The sequence below is a fragment of the Sinocyclocheilus grahami genome, unplaced genomic scaffold, assembly GCF_001515645.1.
Source record: "Sinocyclocheilus grahami isolate Dianchi unplaced genomic scaffold, SAMN03320097.WGS_v1.1 scaffold603.1, whole genome shotgun sequence".
Taxonomy (NCBI): domain Eukaryota; kingdom Metazoa; phylum Chordata; class Actinopteri; order Cypriniformes; family Cyprinidae; genus Sinocyclocheilus; species Sinocyclocheilus grahami.
In genome coordinates, this window is record NW_015505782.1 from 90734 (window position 1) to 111445 (window position 20712).

At 33.4% G+C, this 20712-nt stretch overlaps 1 protein-coding gene across 7 annotated transcripts in view; it reads right to left on the minus strand.

The window, feature by feature from the left end:
- The window catches only part of LOC107557456 (focal adhesion kinase 1-like), a 69357-nt gene that overhangs the window by 34446 nt on the left and 14199 nt on the right, over window positions 1-20712 (minus strand). For 2 of the 7 annotated variants that reach the window (XM_016240873.1, XM_016240872.1), the window contains exons 2-15: window positions 14112-14252; window positions 12587-12664; window positions 12211-12318; window positions 10507-10624; window positions 10226-10256; window positions 8966-9030; window positions 6306-6323; window positions 5719-5775; window positions 4380-4403; window positions 2991-3088; window positions 1960-2044; window positions 1555-1655; window positions 1361-1476; window positions 1173-1273 (exon numbers count right to left, since the gene is read on the minus strand). In XM_016240873.1, coding sequence (XP_016096359.1) covers window positions 1173-1273; window positions 1361-1476; window positions 1555-1655; window positions 1960-2044; window positions 2991-3088; window positions 4380-4403; window positions 5719-5775; window positions 6306-6323; window positions 8966-9030; window positions 10226-10256; window positions 10507-10624; window positions 12211-12318; window positions 12587-12664; window positions 14112-14252 — 1141 coding nt within the window. Of the gene's footprint in view, window positions 1-1172; window positions 1274-1360; window positions 1477-1554; window positions 1656-1959; window positions 2045-2990; window positions 3089-4379; window positions 4404-5718; window positions 5776-6305; window positions 6324-8965; window positions 9031-10225; window positions 10257-10506; window positions 10625-12210; window positions 12319-12586; window positions 12665-14111; window positions 14253-15401; window positions 15412-16530; window positions 16551-19934; window positions 19963-20712 lie in introns of all 7 variants that reach the window. The other 5 variants (XM_016240877.1, XM_016240876.1, XM_016240878.1 and 2 more) reach the window with 4 other exon arrangements.

The window sequence follows — 20712 nt, forward strand, 5'->3', positions numbered from 1 at the left end:
CTTTCTCTTTGGAGTGTTACAAGCTCTTGGTGCATAAAGAAGATCTGTAAAGTTGCAAAGACTAAAGTCTCAAATCCAAAGAGATATTCTTTATAAAAGATAAGAGTCAGCCACGCCCCCCTAAAATGGCTCATTCTAACACGCCCCCACATATCCACCTAACTATGTGGAAATATTTGCATAATGCGCCCAAATGTGCACACAAAGAAAGAAGGCGTGGTTTCAGTAACCGCAGTTAGTGTTGATGCAGCCATGTCAGGGAGACGCTGTGTGTTTCTAGGCGAAAGCAAAAGCACTTTAAAAAGCACTTTTTTTCTGCTGGTTCGTCTGGTCAGAGGAGAACTGGCCCCCTGACTGAGCCTGGTTTCTCCCAAGGTTTTTTCTCCATTCTGTCACTGATGGAGTTTTGGTTCCTTGCCGCTGTCGCCTCTGGCTTGCTTAGTTGGGGACACTTCATTTCCAGCGTTATCGTTGACATGATTGCAAAGATATTATTTAAACTGAACTGAGCTGGATGTTGACATCACTGAATTCAATGATGAACTGTCTTTAACTGAAAAATGAGTGTTTACTATTGTCATTTTGCATTATTGACACTATTTTCCTAATTAATGCTGTTCAGTTGCTTTGTCACAATCTGTATTGTTAAAAGCGCTATATAAATAAAGGTGACTTGACTTGACTATATATACACTGATATTACTATTATTTTTATTATTGATAGCAGCATCTCTGTAGCCATGCTAATAAAATACAACTACCACTACAACTGATTTGAATTGTTTTCTATTTAATTGTGTACTTCAACTGGACGTGTCAAGAAGCTCTTCGCTGATTGGCTTGCGCAAGAACGCGTAACGCGAATTTTCCGCTCGAGTTGAAATTTTTGAACTTGCGTGGAACATGCGATTAAGGCAAATATCGTGCATTCGAGTCATTCGCATCGCCCGGCACGAATTATGTAATCTACTCGCGCGAATAATTACATTCGCGTCTGGTGTGAACACACTGTAATAATGTCAAATATGTGAAAAATAATGTGTTTTTCGAACAACCTAGTATGAGAACCTGTTCTAGTACACCCCCAAAACAAAATCAAGACTTTGTAAAAGAGCATAATAGGACCCCTTTAAATGCTTGTAAACGGCAAGTAAAAGTGCAGTTTGACACACCTTTATAATAGGAGCTGTCCTCCATGTATCTGGAGAGACCGAAGTCACCAAGCTTCACACAGTCTGTGGAAGACACCAACACGTTCCTGGCAGCAATGTCCCTGCAACAAAACACACATTGACCTCAGTGCACTATGAGCAGGAGACTGAGGAAAGTCTGTTCTGAGCGTGTGAAGATCTTCAGTCACCTGTGCACGAAGCGTTTGCTCTCCAGGTACGCCAGCGCTGTGCTCAGCTGGTAGGCGAACAGAATCAGCGTGGACAGGTCCAGGTTGTACTTCCTTATTTGCAAGAACGACCTCAACTAAAATGAAGATGATTCTGGATGATTTCATAGAGTCTAAAATCTGTGCCAGTTTAACGAATGAAAACACAGTCTGACCTCTCCAAGCGTGCACAGCTCCATGATGATCCAGACGGGATTTTCAGTGATGATTCCAATCAACTTCACAATGTGCGGATGGTCGAACTGCCGCATTGTCACTGTCAATCATAAAATCACAGATATTCTCACTGCATCACATGCAAAACACTTTCGCAAAATCAGTCTGGTTTAGTGGCATTCTGACTTCTCTCAAAGCGTGCAAATGCGGTAGTTGTGACTTCCTCATATTCAACTTCAAATAAACTAAAAATACATTTTAATTTCAAATGAAATTAGACTGCGATGCATCATGTGTTCAGATGGAACAGCTATGGTTAAAAAAAGAAACGTCTCAAAGTAGAAGTGCATCAGCTGAAATTAATTCTGAAGTAAAGGTCACTAGTGTGAATTCTTGATACTCACGAGCTTCCTGCAGGAACTTCTCACGCACGCTGTCTGAGGTGCAGTTCTTACACGTCTTAATGGCCACTGTTAACGATGGATTCTCCTGTCAGGGAAAGCACATGCAACTCAAAAACTATGAGCATGAATTCAGGAAGATTACAAATTAAAAGTACACTGTAGTAAAACCGTACGCCCACAAAGTCTGACATTTTAGCTCGTCTTAATAGCTTCAGAACACAGTAAAGAGCAGTAGGGAATAGGTTAAAAAATTCATTTGGAACATCTTGGAAAAAATATATAATTATTAATAGAAAATGTATTATATTATAATATTTTGTATATCATAAATACCGTTTAAACCCTGCTTATCGGTGACGTTAATAGAATAAAATAAACATGAAAATATACATACATCTGATAAAAAAAACATTTAATTGTTAACATTATTTAAAATTTAAAATGTACTTATTTGAATAATAACAATAATTATAATAATAACAAAAAATTGCTCAAGACCTCACTCAGTTGAAAGATGATTTGGGTCAAATGTTGGATTGTATATACTAATAAACCTAGATATTATATAAATAATTTGATCCAAATATATACATTTTTATTATATAAAAATGCATATTCCATATAAAATGTATTCCATAAATTTAACAAAAATATTTGCTTGATCAATAGAGAGCTAGTTTGGGACCAAATATTAGATTGTACGATCCAATAATCACATATTATATAAACTTTTCGGTTTTATAAAATTATATATTTAAAACACTTCTTAACAAAAAAATGTGCTTGATCATTAATAATAGGGTTTTAAGGTTGAGCTTAATGAATGCAGTCAAATCTACTCTACTGCTCATGTTATGTCCAGTTTATGCTAAATAATAATTTTGTATCATTTTAGTAGTTCTCACTCTAAAAACAAGGGATTCTGACATGAACTGATTTAGGAAGAGAATTAAAAGGGCCACCAGTTTGCACTCTATTCAGGGCAAATGCAGTGTTCGTTTGATTAATATTTCTGTGGACTGTGTGTTTACCGGACTGATGTAAACCCCTTGGTGGACGTCACCAAACTGGCCCTCGCCGATACACCGTCCCAACTCGATTCTGTCCCGCTGGATCTCATAGTCCTGAGCTACAGATGAAGAACAAACGTCACAAACCTGAAGCTCAGCATCAGAGGAACCAGCAAACCACACACTCTGATCGTCATGTAAGTTCAGAAGACGAGCAGCTGTGACCGAGATCAACAAACCTTTAGCACAATATTTACTGAATGCAGAGCTCAGCCATTTAACAAAGTGTTTGAAAGTCGCCAATTGCAAGTTTAGAAACACTGAGGTCATGAACAAAAGACCTTAGTCAGGGTGGACGCCATAATTAATTGTGAACAGATGAAGACGAGGCTGTGAGAGACAGAAGGACTGTCTCTAGATGACAAAAAATTGACTATGAATATAAAGGAAACCTAAAACATTGAGACGACACATTGAACAAACTGGACATATATGCCAGACTCATTTACATTTGTCTTAATAAATATGAAGTCCACTCTAACTAATGCACTGTACAATGTTTTCAATAAAGTCCTCAATGTTCTGTAGAAATCATGATATAGCAAAAAAATTTAAGGGGGTCTGAATACTTTCCGTACCCACTGTAAATGCACAATTGATTTGAAAAATAAATATTTTTTAACATTTCTTTACTGTGATTTTTGAATATCAAAGTAAACAAAAATATCATAGTAAAAAAATATTGCTGAATATTACAGTAAAAAAAGAAAAAAAAAATCAGTGAATCCAAACTTATAAAACCAACAACAACAACAAACAACATAAATCAAATCAAATAAAAACGCACCATTTATTAAAAGAAAAAACAAATAACTATTTGTTTATAAATGCAAACAAACAAACAAAAATATTTTAAATTATAATTGAGCAAACAAAACAAACAAACAAAAAACAATAATAATCTATTGTTTGGCTACATATCAATGACTTCTGCAGGTTTTTTTGTTATACAAAGTATTTAATGTCAAAAACATATAAATGGGATATTATTAATAATGACATAAGTATAAATTATATTATAAAAAACAATAATATAAAGATGCTTAATGATAATATAAAGCCTTAAAGATGCTGTGTGGCATGTTTTGGATGTTAAAATACCTTTTTTATATCCCAGCTTCTATAGTTTAGATCGTAGCACTAACAATGGTAAATCATGGGTTTGATTCCCATGAAACACAAAAATATTTTTATGAAAACCTGCGTTAGTCTGTGATATGAGGAACCTGCTTCTAACACAAGCACACAGCAAAACGGAGAAGGAGAAAGAGAGAGAGAGAGAGAGAGAGACAGACAGAAAAGAAAGAGAGAAGAACTGAAAGAAGCACACAAACAGAGAGATGGCGTTACCTGCGTCTAATCCATAGCATTCGGCTGGTTGTTAAAGAGAAAAGGCAGAGATTGGGCTTTTAGATCAGAATTAAAGCTCAGGATGAGAGAGAGAGAAACAGAGGGATGAGATGTGGAGAGCTGCACACACTTATCAATCACAGACATGTCAAACACTCACCACAGAGCTGTTATAAAACATAGCATATTATACAATTTAAGTAGAGGACAACATAAAAATTCCCTGGAAAATGAGCAATAAATTATAAAATCTATTTCAGTGAATCTGCCATTAATAAAATTACAAAAATCCTGTGAGCATTTACTCACCTGCCATTTCGAAGCATAAAACACATCAAATGTTCATGCTGCTCATTTACAAACAAGCGACTGATGAATGGTGTAAGAAAAATAAATGTAATTCAAAGGGAAAACAAGCTTATTTTTCTTACCCCACTGGCATATATAACGTAATATTACATAACTTATTTCATGTTGTTTTGCATCTCAATTAAATGTATCTATTTAAGAATAGCAGTGAGGGAGCAAAAGCAATAAAAATAGTTCTCATGACTCATGAGAAGCCAAACGTTAGCGTTGTGATCACAAAAATGTTTAACATTTTTGCATTTAGAAGACATTTATTGCAGTGTGTGAGTCATACAAACTACTTTTTTTGTTCTTTAGGAGCTTGGCACTCAGCTGACAAAAATATGTTCTAAGAACATTTTGCTAATGTTCCCATTAAGTTATTTCTGAATCTTCTCAGAAGGTTCAAAATGTCAGTTTTAAAAATGTTTTTTTCCTGATTAAAGGTATAGTTCACCCAAAAATGAAAATGTGATGTTTATCTGCTTACCCCCAGGGCATCCAAGATGTAGGTGACTTTGTTTCTTCAGTAGAACACATTTGATGATTTTTAACTTTAACCGTTGCAGTCTGTCAGTCGTATAATGCATGGCAATGGTAACAAAATCTATGAGAGTAAAAAAAACATGCACAGACAAATCCAAATTAAACCCTGCGGCTCGTGACGACACATTGATGTCCTAAGACACGAAACGATCGGTTTGTGCGAGAAACCCAACAGTGTTTATATCATTTTTTACCTCTAATACACCACTATGTCCAACTACTTTGGGTGTGCACATGGCTTCCGGTGCGTGAGGTGTGTACGCGCTCTGGTGTAGTTTACGCAAGCGCTGGAAGTGATCTCTCGCGCATATACGTCACTCATTGTTTACACCAGGGCTGTCCAAACTCGGTCCTGGAGGGCCGGTGTCCAGAAGAGTTTAGCTCCAACCCCAATTAAACCCACCTGAATACACACTTAAAAGGCGGCACGAGTGAGGGTACTTACTAGAGGGCATGGTGTAGGTGTCCTCCTCATCTATGATCTCTGCGTAGTCATCTGTTTCTGCAGGGAGACAGAAGCAGCAGCGGTCAGTATCTCACACTAACGCCCACTCGGTCACTACACCAACCCCAAACACACGTAACCTTCCACTACACAAACTAGAGCCGGTCAACCAGCCAAGAAACTCCTCCATGAAGACTCTCGCACACTCAAACTCAAGTGCACTTCTCTCTTTTAAACTCTCTGAACTCCATCCGACCGGCCAATCAGAGAGCGGCTCAGTGGTCGAGCTCGAGAAAGACGAGGGGAAGGAAGTGACTCCGTGTCTTCATGCAAAACAGATTTAGTCCGGGGGTTTTTTTGTTTTTTTTTGGTAGAGGTCACTCGCTTCTCTAAATAATTGCACTTGTGAGGAATGCAGGGAGTAGAAGAGACTTCAAGTGCACTTAAAGTGAAGCAGACTCACATTTACACACTACAACTAAACTAGAACCTATGCGAGGCTGACTAGATTGCAGTAAATTTCCAAACGCACACAGAGCAGGGAGTTAGTTAGAGGAAAGAAATGAAGATTGCAAGTCAAACATTACCATCTCCGCTTAGATCTTCTGCAGGTCCATGCAAAGAACAGAGAGGAGAAAGGTTAATTCACCAGCAGACATGAAAACACACGTTGGTCATGCATCTGAAGCGGTTCACCGGTTTATTCGTCCTCTCTGGCTGTGAGCAGCTCCTGCAGTCCTGGGAGTCATTAGTGTGGGTTATATTGGGTTAGATGTGCTGCAGGAATGTGTGGGATGAGATTCAATTGGGACGTGGACACACATCTGCCTGGATTGTTCTGCCACGGGTCTAATTCAGTGCAGTTCGCACGGAAAAATCTCTGATCTTATTTGGAGGCAGGTTTTTATGTTTAATGCAATTAGCAAAAATAAAAACTGGGTAAGTCTCACAAAAGCGGTCAACAGCAATTCATCGCTAAATCAATAGAAAAGCACAAATACAAAACATATTTTGCACAAAGAAAATGAAGGCTACTTGCTGCACTTTAATTTAAAATTGATTTCTCCTCATTATAATATATAAAAATATAAATCAAAAATAAAATAAAAAAATTATTATATTATTTTTAAAACATAAAATTCTATAATCATATATATAAATAATACTTATATATATATATATATATATATATATATATATATTAGTGCTGTCAAACGAATAATCGCATCCAAAATAAAAGTTTTTGTTTATGTAATATATGTGTGTACTGTGTATATTTATTATGCATATATAAATACACACACATACAGTATATATTTTGAAAATATTTACATGTATTTAACAGGTATAGATTTATATAATTTATATGTAAATATATTTAATATACAAATATAGCATACTTTTCTTAAATATATACATGCACGTGTGTGTATTTATATATACATAGTAAATATACACAGTACACATACATATATTATGTAAACAAAACTATTTTTATTTTGGATGCAATTAATCGCGATTAATCGTTTAACAGCACTAATATATACACAGTCAATTTATTACCACTAATGGAATCAATGCATTTAATTGTCATGAATCAAAAATTTTAAATTTTAAAAAGCAAAATAAGCAAAGAAAATCCTAAAATAATTGTTGTTGATGCATATATATATATACACACACACATTGCAGTAATGAGTTGTTTATATTGCTATAGATGATTTCAAAAAGCAAATTAAGCAAGTAAATAAATTGTATTATTTTTCCACATTGCAGATGTGTCTAACTGTTATGAATAATAATTTCCAAAAGCAAAATAAGCTAAACAATATTATTTAAAATAAATATAAATATTAATATTAATTAATAACATTTATTACAAATATTATAAAACATTCTATAAATAAAATATTTTTTATATATATTATGCAATATTATACACATAATTAAATACATATAGCTACAAAAAATCTCACATCTACACTTCTAGCTAGATGAAAACAGATCTGAGAATGAATCACAGCACGTATGATACACCTGTGAATCTATGGGAAACAGCTGATACTACAGAACATGTGTTGTTTAGGGTGGAGAGCAGGTGAGGGTTAGAGATAAACACACACACACACACACACACACACACACACACACACACACACACACACACACAGGAACAGCATGTACCCTTAGGAGGAGAATCATGGGAACAGAGGACAAACGGAAGGAGAAAGCGCCGAGCTTTAGCAGCTTTGGTGGGCGTCTGAACCACAGAGACTTCAGTGAAGAACGACAGATGGAGAGAGAAAGAGAGTGAAGCAAAGCAAGAGAATATGGCAGGAGGAGTGGAGACACAATCAACATACTGTATTTATCATCCAGATCCGTGACAAAACATTTCAGCCTGACAAACCACACGCTGTGACGCTCAGACTTTCACTATCAGCTCATTTCACACCAAAAATAAAACGCAACCACTGACGGCACGTGCCTTTTGCATTATTTTAGCACTTGATTCACTAAATGATTTATGCAAATCATGTAACAGTACAAACACACCCAGAAATTAGTGCAATAACATCAAAAATAAAGCATGTTTGCATTGAGAAGAATGAGAATGACTTCATTTAAATTTGCACTGTGTCTTCAGAAAGTGGTTTTAGATTTAGATTTTGCGTAAACAGCTTATAAACAGCAGACACGTTCATGAGCATGAAACGTCTGAAATACAACTGATGATGAGCTTTAAATGTGTGCAGATGTTGCAGAAACCAGCCCAACATCTTGAAGACATCAAATAACAGAGAACTGCTAAAAACAAACATGATGTGAAACTGCATTTGATTGTAATATTTCAAAGTAAAACAAACATTCAGATTCTTTTTTTTTATCCATAAGGAATATGACTGGAGTGTGAAGTGTCACGCTCTGATAATACTAGCAGTCTTTGGCCTGTAAAGCATCACTATTACTATTGGTCATACTCAGGGTTAGTGAATTGAAGAAAGCTCTAACACTAAGTATTAAACTTCAAATGCAATAGTATTTATGCAGCCTGTTTATGCTGTAAATTAAGTGATCATTTTCATCTGATAAGACAACAAAACTGGTGAAATCCCCCAGACTTACACTGAACACAAATGTCCTTTTGGGAATTAAGCATCATCAAATTTTGATATGAACTGCTTTTCAGATCTGATAGATAATCAATAAAGCTGCTAAATCAGAGACGATGTCAGAGGAGTCTGACCTGAAACAGAGATGGCACGAACTCCTGCCCGGATCCCCTCCAGCCGCTTCTCACTGTTGGCCAGTCTGTGGAGGAATGGTGCTTTACAGTTGTTTTCATGCACACAAGACATATTTATCCAATAGCTCACATGAACATGAGAACTTCTGGATGTGTGTGTTTACCACACGCCAGGTGCAAATATGCATGCTAACATAATTATCAAAATGATATTAAAATGATTTTGATGTACTATATGCAGCATGTGGAATCAAAACTCTTCAAGTTAGCCCTCAATTAGAAGTTGGCAACACAATATTTTATAATATAAGCCTAGAAAAAAAAATCATAAAATGTTGAAATAATAATAAATATAATTATATAAATATTATGCAATGTTATATATTATATTCTCAAATGTAAAAATGTTTCTTATTACTAATTTAAAACATCAGAATTTCTCATTCTAAACATTATTTTAAAAAAGAAAAAAAAGTTGTGTTTTTTAAATAAAAAAAATACAAAATGTTTTATCCATATTATTATTTATTAATATGTTATATAATAATATACTTTTTGCTCGCCACACTTTGATGTTAAATTAGTCTAATGGTGCTCTTTAGGAAACTTCATGGGCACCAAATAAAAAAATAAAATAAAAATTGTTTTAAAATATTGAAATGTTATAAAATAAATGTTATGTTATATATATATATAAAAGTTTTATATTAAAAGACTCCAGACTTTTGGTGTTAAATTAGTCTAATGATGCTCTTTAGGAAACTTCATGGGCACAAAACAAAACAAAACAAAACAAAATAAAATAAAATAAAATTTAATTAAATAAAATAAAAAACTAAATTAAATTAAAAAAAAATTTAATTAAAATAACAAATAAAATAAACAAATATGATCATCATATGATATGACTAAAATATGATATATATTTAGATTAATATTTATAAATGTTTCATATATTAATATATCTTTTTTCCTTTAGACTATTGATGTTAAATTAGTCTAATGATGCTAACATTTTAGGGGAACTTCAAGGGCAAAAAAATAAATAAAATAAAATAAAGCCATCATCAACAAAATGATCACATATATACAGTGAATGTTTGATATATCATCCAGCTCTAGTCCCAGCCTTTAGTTTTGACCAGTTTTGGTGGTGTTTAAGTATTAACTGCTGGTCAAACCTCCTCCAAATGAATCTCGTGCCTGACGTCAGTTTATTAAACAGCTCATGAATGCCAGTGAAGTGAATTTATGACTTACTTTGGAATGGATGGAAGAGCTCTTTCCCCCTCTGCAGGACAGAGAAACACACAGCATCAGCTCATGAATCAAACAGCAGAACACCAAGAACTGCATTTCATACTTTACTACGAGTGGACTTGTTTTCGATATGTCTTTCTATTTGTGTCTTGCTGAGACAAACAGCTGTGCTGCTTCATACTGGGATTTTCCACTCGATGCGTCTCATTCATGCTAATTCCGTGCTTTACTGCCTCTAGAGTACAAACATCCCACAATGCAGCAGTGTGAGGCAGACGTACCTTTCTGCGGTCTGACGATGAAGGACTGGCTGACGGCGTTGAGCAGGCGACAGTATCCGTCGATGAGGTCGGCCATGTTCTCAGCGGCGGCGAAGGACGGCGTGCTGATCGTGAGAGGCTACGAGAAAGAAACCAGACTCACAATGAGCCATTATCAGCAACAGCAGCCTCATCATGACGTCAGGATACAACACACACACTGCTGAAGACACGCCCACAAATACCATCAGACACGCCCACAGCAGTGCTTCCAATGCGGTCTAGATTGAATGTGATGAGATAGAAATAATAACAAACGCACAACACTCCATTATAGTCTAGTCTGATTCCAAAACAAGTGACTCTTATGAGCTGGATCTTTAATGAATCGCTCAAAAACACTTACGATCTCACAAGTTAACATTTAAATCTGTTTTAGTATTATTGATATGCTATTTTAATATTCATCAATGTTTAGAACTAGCTTTCTAGTTCTATAATTTTTTCAGTTTTCTTTGTAATTTTAGTTATAATAATAATAATAATTATTAATTGTATTATTAATAATAATACAAAATTTAATATAAAAATGAACACTATTTCTATTTAGCTTTATTTTTTATTTCAGTCTTAGTTTTAGTAATTTTAATACTAAAATACTTCAATTGTATTTCAGTTAGTTGCCATGGCAAGATTTCAAATTTATTAAGTTTATATATATATATATATATATACATTTTTTCTTTTCTTTTCAGTTTTCATTGTAATTTTAGTTTAGGTTTAAGTAATTTTGTTGTGTACTTAATCATTTTTATTAGCTTTTGTTTTTTTAAATACTTATGTTTAGCTTTAATTTATTTTCATTTCTATTTTAGTTTTAGTAATTTTAGTACTTAACTTAAACTTTTTTTCAAAGTTAGCAAGACATCATTTACATTTTTTTTAATGTTTTATATTTTTATTTTTTAGATTTTTCAGTTTTCATTTTAATTTGAGTTAAATGCTAGTATTTTTTTTATTTGATTTATCATTTTTATAATTTTTTTTCTGTTTCTGTTTAGCTTTCATTTATTTTCATTTCTGTTTTAGTTTTAGTAATTTTAGGACTTAAATTAAACATTTTCTTTCCAAGTTAGCAAGACATCATTTAAAGTTTTTTAAAAATGTTTTATATTTTTATTTTCTTATTTTTAGATTTTTCAGTTTTAATTTTAATTTTAGCTAAATGCTAGTATTTTTTTTATTTTTATGTTTCTGTTTATCTTTATTTTATTTTTTCAGTTTGTTACCAAGACAACAATTATAGCTATAAAAATAGTTTAATCTAATATTTATATTTTGTTTTATTCAGCTATATTTCAATTACCAAAAACGTTTAGTTTTTCAGTTGTAATAGTTTTGGTTAACAATAACACCACTGGTTTAAATCAGTCTAACGAATCCAGCACAGCGTCTAAACCTGGGTAAAAACGGTGCCTAAAAGACAGACAATCAGAAAGAGAGAAAAGACAGACTGACAAAGTACAGACAAAGACGCCAAGACCCAAAATAACAGTGACGGACTGAAATTAGAGCGCCGTCAGCGCAGGGCTGACACACATCTCAAACTAAACACTACATCCTACAATCACAACATCAGCTGCATTTCATTTACTTCTGAGCTGAAACTCCACGTCAAAACCAGGTTTTGTTGGAGAAGCAAGTTTAAACTGCAGCGTCGTTTACCTCAGCGGCTCCTGCCACGTCCAGCTGTAAGACGCCCTTCCTCTCCTTCTCCTCCACGCAGGAGTAATGGATGCTCTGCACCTGCGTGAAGTTGGCCAGATGTGTCGGCTGAAAAAAACAGACACGCATTACTCGTGCATCACATGACAGAGAGACTAATGGGACAGATACGCTTTTAAATTAAGAAATTCCTCCTAATCAACTTCAAAAATCAGCCAATCAGAACATCTGCTGTTTATTTTTACTTAGGATTTTGGACCAATGAGATTTCACTGTGGGCGGAGCTACTCATAAACAGAACCAAGCCACTGAACAAAACAACTAGGGTTAAAGTCAAATAGATGCTTGTTGCTATGGTGATGTCAGTATGCGTTACCGTGGAGCCCTTGTCTGTCAGGTAACTGATTCCCTCCTCGGGACCGATAGCGAGATCCACTGATATGACCCAACTCGACTGAGACGGAGACGGAGACAGAGAGAGAGGAGCGTCAATCACAGGATCTGACTGCACACGGAATTCAGATTTATTCCGAAGAAAATAAAGCAAGGTTAGCAGGGGCTAAAAAATGAACACAGAAAATATCTAGCTGTTGAGTCATTTTATAAAGGCTCCTAATTTTATCGAGAAACACTGCTTTCATTATACCATCAAAATGAAAATATGCCAAATAAACCATGATGTAATATATAATGTATTATATATTATAGTATGCATTAAAGTCTGGGGTCAGTAATATAATAATAAGTCTCTTCTGCTCATCAAGGCTGCATTTATTTGATCAAAAATACAGTAAAATAGTGAAATATTATTATAATTTTAAATAACTGTTTTCTATGTGAATATATTGTAAAACATAATTTATTTCTGTGATCAAAGCTGAATTTTCAGCATCATAACTCCAGTCCTTCAGAAATCATTGTAATATGCTGATTTGCTGCTCGAGAAACATTTCTGATTATTATCAATGTTGAAAACAGTTGTGCTGCTGAATGTTTTTGTCATAAATTTTATTTTGAATGATTCTTTGATGAATAGAAAGTTCAAAAGAACAGCTTTTGTTTAAAATAGAAATCCTCTTTGACATTATTAATGTCTTTACTGTCACTTTTGATCAATTGAATGCGTCCTTGATGAATAAAAGTATTCATTTCTTTCAAAAAGAAATCTCACTGACCCCAAACTTGTGAACAGCAGCATACTATGGAAGCCCGTTTCCGCCACCGAATAAAAAATAAAAAAAGGTTATTGCGACTTAATCATCTCACAACTTTTTTTCCCACAGAATTGCGTGATATGAATTCACAATTCTGACTTTTTTTTCCACAGAATTGCGTGATATGAATGAACAATTCTGACTTTTATTTCTCCACAGAATTGCGTGATATGAATTCACAATTCGGACTTTTTTTCCCACAGAATTGCGTGATATGAATTCACAATTCTGACTTTTTTCCCCACAGAATTGCGTGATATGAATTCACAATTCTGACTTTTTTCCCACAGAATTGCATGATATGAATTCACAATTCTGACTTTTTTCCCACAGAATTGCGTGATATGAATTCACAATTCTGACTTTTTTCCCACAGAATTGCGTGATATGAATTCACAATTCTGACTTTTTTTCACAGAATTTAGTGTTATAAAGTCAGAATTGTGAGAAATAAACTCGCAATTATGAGAAAAAAAGTCAGAATTGTGTCGCAATTAACTTTTTTATTTTTTATTCAGTGGCGGAAACGGGCTTCCATAGCATACAGTATGTAGTATAATGTAAAATACAGTTTAATGATTGGTAAGAAATATTTTGCTTAGGGAATACTTCTGAACTCTGAATGTCAGCTAATGTAATTCCTTCATAGAGCAGCAGGGGGCAGTGAAGTCCAGTGACCTGACGTACCCCCAGAGCACATCGAAAGCACTCTTTGTCGAATCTGTGGACGGGCGCCAGGATCTCAAAGAACTTCAGTATGCTCTGGTCGTCGTTCAGGTTGGCGAACTGCTTAAACGTCTGTTGGATCTGTTTCCTCAGCGTTTTGGCCTGAAACACAGAGAGAAAGAGCAGCGTTACACTTCACACACTGATTACAAACACCAGCAGAGCTCCGCTTAAATCCCATATCAGCAATACTAGATAAAAACATTCTAATAACATCATATTGTGCAACTGGGTGCTATAAAGATCAGCATAGAAATGTATTTAAAAACCAGTATTTTAATTCAAGTGAAGTCTTTTTTTGTACTGCATTTTTCACAATACACATCTGGGTTATTATAGCTAATTAAAATTAAAACCTTTAAAAAATGTGCATTACTTGAAATAAAACAAATATTAACTGAGATAAAATAAAATATACAAAAATGTTAATTTATTTTGTCAGCCGGTTGCTAAGGAAGGATTTCTGACTTTTATTTAGTTTAGCAACGTAGTAAAATAGCAAAAACGGAAATAGAAATTAATTTAAAAAAATGTAGACATATAAAAAAAAAAACAAAAAAAAAAAAAAAAAAAAAAGAAAAAGAAAATTAATTTAAAAAAAATTAAAAAAAAAAAAAAAAAAAAAAAAAAAAGACATATGAGGGTTATTATAGTTAAATAAAACTAAAACCATTAAGAATATTTTCATTACTTGAAATAAAATACATTAACTGAAACAAAATAAAATCTACAGGAACTTAAACTTACTTTATGTCAGCTAGTTGCCAAAGAAATATTTCTCACTTGTACTAAAATAACTAAAAATTAATAAAAACTATATAGACGTATTGAAAAATATAGAAAAAAACTATAATTAAAACTCAATGAAAAGATCACAGAAAATCAATGATGTTAACATTTATATATAATATTAATAATATCGTCATGCATTATAGTATTAGAGATTCATAAATGATGAATAAACTAGATTATAACATGTTCTGATAAATCAGTTATGCATCAGAGTTCGAGCTTTAGCAGTTTGTGCAAGTGCAAAAATTAGTATAAGCACAAATAATAGTGATGCTTTTCTTAGCAAATACAAAACTTCATGACGAAGTATGATCACATGGCTTAATAATCCAGAATCTGCCCGGTAATTAGTGTGGACAGGTTCATTACAAGCATCCAATTCAGCTGTCAATCAAATAAGACACGCTAGAGCGATCAATCTCCATCAGCTTTCTCTCGCTCTCCTCCAAATACACAAACCTGCACACTGCTGATGGATGTGACGAGCTCGGAAAGGCATTCTGGGTATCCTAACAGCATTCCACACACAGATACACACAGATCGTATCAAACATGTTCATCTAGAGACTCAGAAATGTGCCTCTTCTTCCCTTTTGTTATGACATACCACTTCAAATCTTTGCTTTTCAGAACAGAGCTGCTGATAACAATTGGGTCAAATGTTCTCTTATTATATGTAACAGAAATGAGTCAGCAAGCCACAATCCTTCAGAACACTGATGAAAAATCTACTTAATAATATGTTATAAAACGTATTTACAGTAAAATCTAAAATTATTTAAAATAAATATGAACAAAAAACATCAATAAAAGATGATGAAAAAAATATATAAATATAAACAATTAAAACAAACAAACAAATAATTAAAGAACAACGACAATAATCAATTATTAAATATATAAACTATGGCATACCCAACTACTTCTAACTCTTTACTGCATAACAGTTAAAATATTGTCCAAATAAGTCTGAATATTAATCTCTGTCATCTATTATCAATTCTGGTTTGTCTTCGTTGATTTTAATGGAATATTTCTGCCATCATGTATGTGCCATAATTACAAATCAGCATATTAGAATGATTTCTGGAGGATCATGTGACACTGAAGACTGGAGTAATGATGCTGAAAATTCAGCTTTGATCACAGAAATAAATTATGTTTTAACAGACATTCACATAGAAAACACTTATTTGAAATTGTAATAATAATTCACAATTTAACTGTTTTTACTGTATTTTTGAGTAAATGAATGCAGCCTTGATGAGCAGAAGAGGCTTCTTACACTTTCACTGCATGGAAAACAGCAGCTCATCAAAATGTTTCCTTTTATGCACCATCATGCGCATTAAGAATCATGCAAGTTTTGAATGACATAAAGGTGAGTAACTAATGGCAGGATTGACATGTTTTTGGAAGAACTATCCCTTTAATAAGCCCCCTGTGCTTTGAAAACAAACAGTATTGTTATTAAAATGATGAGATGTGAGCTCGACTCAATCAGGGCTGGATTTGATTTCTGCGGTCAGTGACAGATGGCTGCGCTGTTAACTGAACCCCGTTTCTAACTCGATCAAATGAGCTCTGCTCACACACGGATGCTGGAAGCTCTCGAAAATGACATTTTCTGGGAAGCACACAGATTATAATCGGCCTAAATGAACAGCTCTCGAGCAACATAACCGCACACACACGAGCTCCCAGCCGATGGGACAGAGTGTGAGGCAGTGGAGGATGGGGCGATTTAACACCTCTGTCCCGCCCACGTGCGCACATGTCTGAGGCTGACCCGCAGGGTCAAAGGACAACCCACTATTTTACTGAGCATCTGTCTGCAGGGTGTGTGGGATTGTCTCAGTCGAGGAACACTATTCTTACAGCAGCTGCACACACACTCACACACACATGACCATTCCCCTCATCTCACAAACATCATTAACAGAGTCACCATCAGGGTTACTGCAGTTAACTCAAACTAAAACCATTCAAAAAAATACAATTAAATAAAAAAAATGAAAAAAATATATTTTAAAAATATTTTGCAGCTAGTTAAACCAAGATAACATTTCTCATTTTTTAGTTTAAGTTGACTTACTAAAATAACAACAATTACATATTTTTATATATTTAAAAATCTTATATATATAAATTATATTAATTATAAATAATTATAAAATTATTAAAATAAAATAAATGAATTTAAGTAATAAAATAAACAGAATATAAATATATAAAAAAAGAAATAACGAAAGCACATAAGAAAATTACAAATAATTTCATTAACGTTAAAATGAAAATATAAAAATGTAAAAAAAAATTATAAATATGAATAAATACTTATAAATCATTTTAGAAATGAATAAAAATTACAAAAGCAAAAAACAAAGCTACAAAAAAATGTGAAATTAAAAAGGAAAAATGTATATACAAACTTAAAAAAACACATATTAAATGCTTAAAGAAACTAACAAAAAAAATGACAAAAGCAAATAACGAAATTACAAAAAAGAGAAAAGAAAACAGAAAATTAATACTTATAAACAATAAAAACGAATTATAATGACAAAAACATTTGTAACAAAATTACAAAAAAAACAACTAACATTAAAATAAAAATAGAAACAAATGAAAAATAAACTAAAAAATATGAATAAATGCTTATAAATGATTTAAAAACTAATAAAAATCACAAAAGCAGACAACAAAATTACTAAAACTTTACAATTAAAAAGCAAAGAGAACATTTTAAAATAAAATAAAAAAGCTAAAAATATATATATTTTTTATACTTGTACTTAAAATGTAAATAAAAATATAAACTATAATGGTATCTCAAAGATACTAAAATAACACTTAAAGCCGCCATTAAACGGAAGATACGACCAAGTTTACAACCACATATTATGATTAAGACCAACACATTGAGTTGAGACATGATTTCATCTGTTGATTGTTAAACGGATTGTAAAATACTGGAATGTGATTGGTCTCGCATACGTCACAGCTTATCACACAAAGAGCAAGTCATGACATGTTGATAAAAGATTACGAAATTAGTAATCAGTAAGTGATTCATCCATGCATTATATATATAATGCGTGGATGAATCACTTACAAGCAGTGTTGGGGCGCATTACAAGTAATGCATTCCTTTTTAATTTACAAGAGAATATCTGAGTTAGTAACTTATCACACAAAGAGCAAGTCATGACATGTTGATAAAAGATTACGAAATTAGTAATCAGTAAGTGATTCATCCATGCATTATATATATAATGCGTGGATGAATCACTTACAAGCAGTGTTGGGGCGCATTACAAGTAATGCATTCCTTTTTAATTTACAAGAGAATATCTGAGTTAGTAACGCAAGTTACTTTTTTTTCAATGTATTGACTGACAGCTCTCCTGTCCCCATGTTGAGAGAAATCAGATGTTACTGTAGTTCTAAAATAAATATGAATATGCATTAATTAATCTTACTCACAAAAAAAACAACAACACAGATTCAGTATTCCTCAAAACGAATAAAAATAATGCAACACAGAATATGACACAAACCTGCAATAACTAAATGTTAAACAACACAAATATGCTTTCACACACACACACATACGCAGTTCTGTTTTCTCCCACTGGGACAAATTTATTCTCTCATCAGATTTCTGCGCTGTGACTCTAGGTTTGACCTCAGCAGATGGGCTCTGTCTGTAATGTACGGCGAAAGTGTGAGATTTGGAGGCATGCTGGGAACGAAACGTTATGATAAACGGCACCGTTTCATCTTCGTTCATCAAACGGGGAATTATATCGTAGAGCAAGTGCTTGACATGTGCGGTTATACTCAAAGATCAAAATGGTGTTGATAGATCTTTGACCCAGTGATGACTTCGGGACGCATCACACAATTTTTGTTTAATATAATCATCGTGCACTACGCAATTAAGGTTTGTTGAATTAATATAGTTAATAAATTCAGTGTTTACTCACCCTGGTGTCGTTCCAAACATTTTTTCTGTTTCTTTCGAAGAAGACAAAAGATTTGGGGCAGAATGTTCTGGCAGTGAAAGTGAACGGGGATGGAGGCTGTTGAGAAAATCGACAAAAAAAACAATAAGTAGTTTATATGACTCATGCACAATATTGCAGGTCTTCTGAAGTTATGTAATAGCTTTGTATGATGAAAAATAAAATAAATATAAGTAATTTCTTTCCAATTGCAAATACAATCATCAAAAGATGAAAATCGAAAACCCAATAACCATTTATTACTGAAATGTGTCCAAAATGGAAAAAAAATTTGATTTTCATTTTAATTTTCACATTGTGAACCGCTAAATAAATAAATATTTGGAATTGATGATTTGAAATTTAATTTTAAATAATAAATCACAGGGCAAAACTGTCAGAATTAAAATGAAAAAGTAAATGGATTGTAAACAATTAAAATGAATTTAATATTATTATATTTTTATATATTTAAATTTTTTAATTCTTTTTTATTTTGGTGTGCTTTGCGGGCGGGCACTTTTCAGTACTGATGGTATTTCATGTTTATTATTTGATTAATTTAAGATATTCAGAAAATACCTTCCACACAATGTGTTATGCTCATGAAAAACAGTATGGTTCGTTTACTTAATACAAAAACTCCTGAATGTGTATGATTTTTTTTGCTTTATAGTGTTCGGCTTTTGTGTTCAAACAGCGTGGTCAAATGTGACCACAAGACCAGTCATAAGGGTACATTTTTCAAAATTGAGATTTATACATCAACTGAAAGCTGAATAAATAAGCTTTCCATTGATGTGTGGTTTGTTATGATAGGACAATATTTGGCCGAGATACAACTATTGGAAAATCTGGAATCTGAGGGTGCAAAAAAATCTAAATATTGAGAAAATCATCTTTAAAGTTGTCCAAATGAAGTTCTTAGCAATGCATATTACTAATCAAAAATTAAGTTTTGATATATTTATAGTAAGAAATGTACAAAATATCTTAATGGAACATGATCTTTACTTAATATCCTAATGATTTTTGGCATATAAGAGAAATGAATCATTTTGACCCATACAATGTATTTTTGGCTATTGCTACAAATATACCCCAGCGACTTAAGACTGCTTTTGTGCTCCAGGGTCACACATGTTGTTTAGCGCAGGGTTATTATCGGTTAAAAAAAGGACTAAAACTGAAATAAAAATATGTAACAAAAAATAAAATCAATAAAAATGAAGACAAAACAAGAAAATCACAAAAACTTTAACTACAATTAAAAGAAAACAGAAAATATAAAAATAACACCTTATTCAAAATATGAATAAAATCTATTATAGTATATGACTGCTAGTAAAATGACAGCAGTTCAGCTGTGAAGCAGGTGATGATGTCCTTCCTTGCAGCTGTCACTCAAATCAGAGTGGCTCTGTGATTGGTGTGCTCCCTCTGCCCTGTCCCGCCCCCCGAGGGGCCCGAGCGCTGCTGTGTGACTGCGGGCGACTGACGAGATGACCCGGCACTAATGCACACGCGTGACTCTGTGTGTGTGTGTGTGTGTGTGTGTGTGTGTGTGCTGAGGACATGATGTTCAGCAGAAGCTCCGCTTTATTAGCAGTGATCTGTCAGTCAATATCCTGGCATTCTGAGATCTAACTGTGCCATTTTGACAATTAAACTCCATTAGATATAATGTTCAGCATTATCTGTCACTATGAAACACATACGAATACTTACTCTAGCAGTTCATAGTTGGATTTTTTATCCAGAGC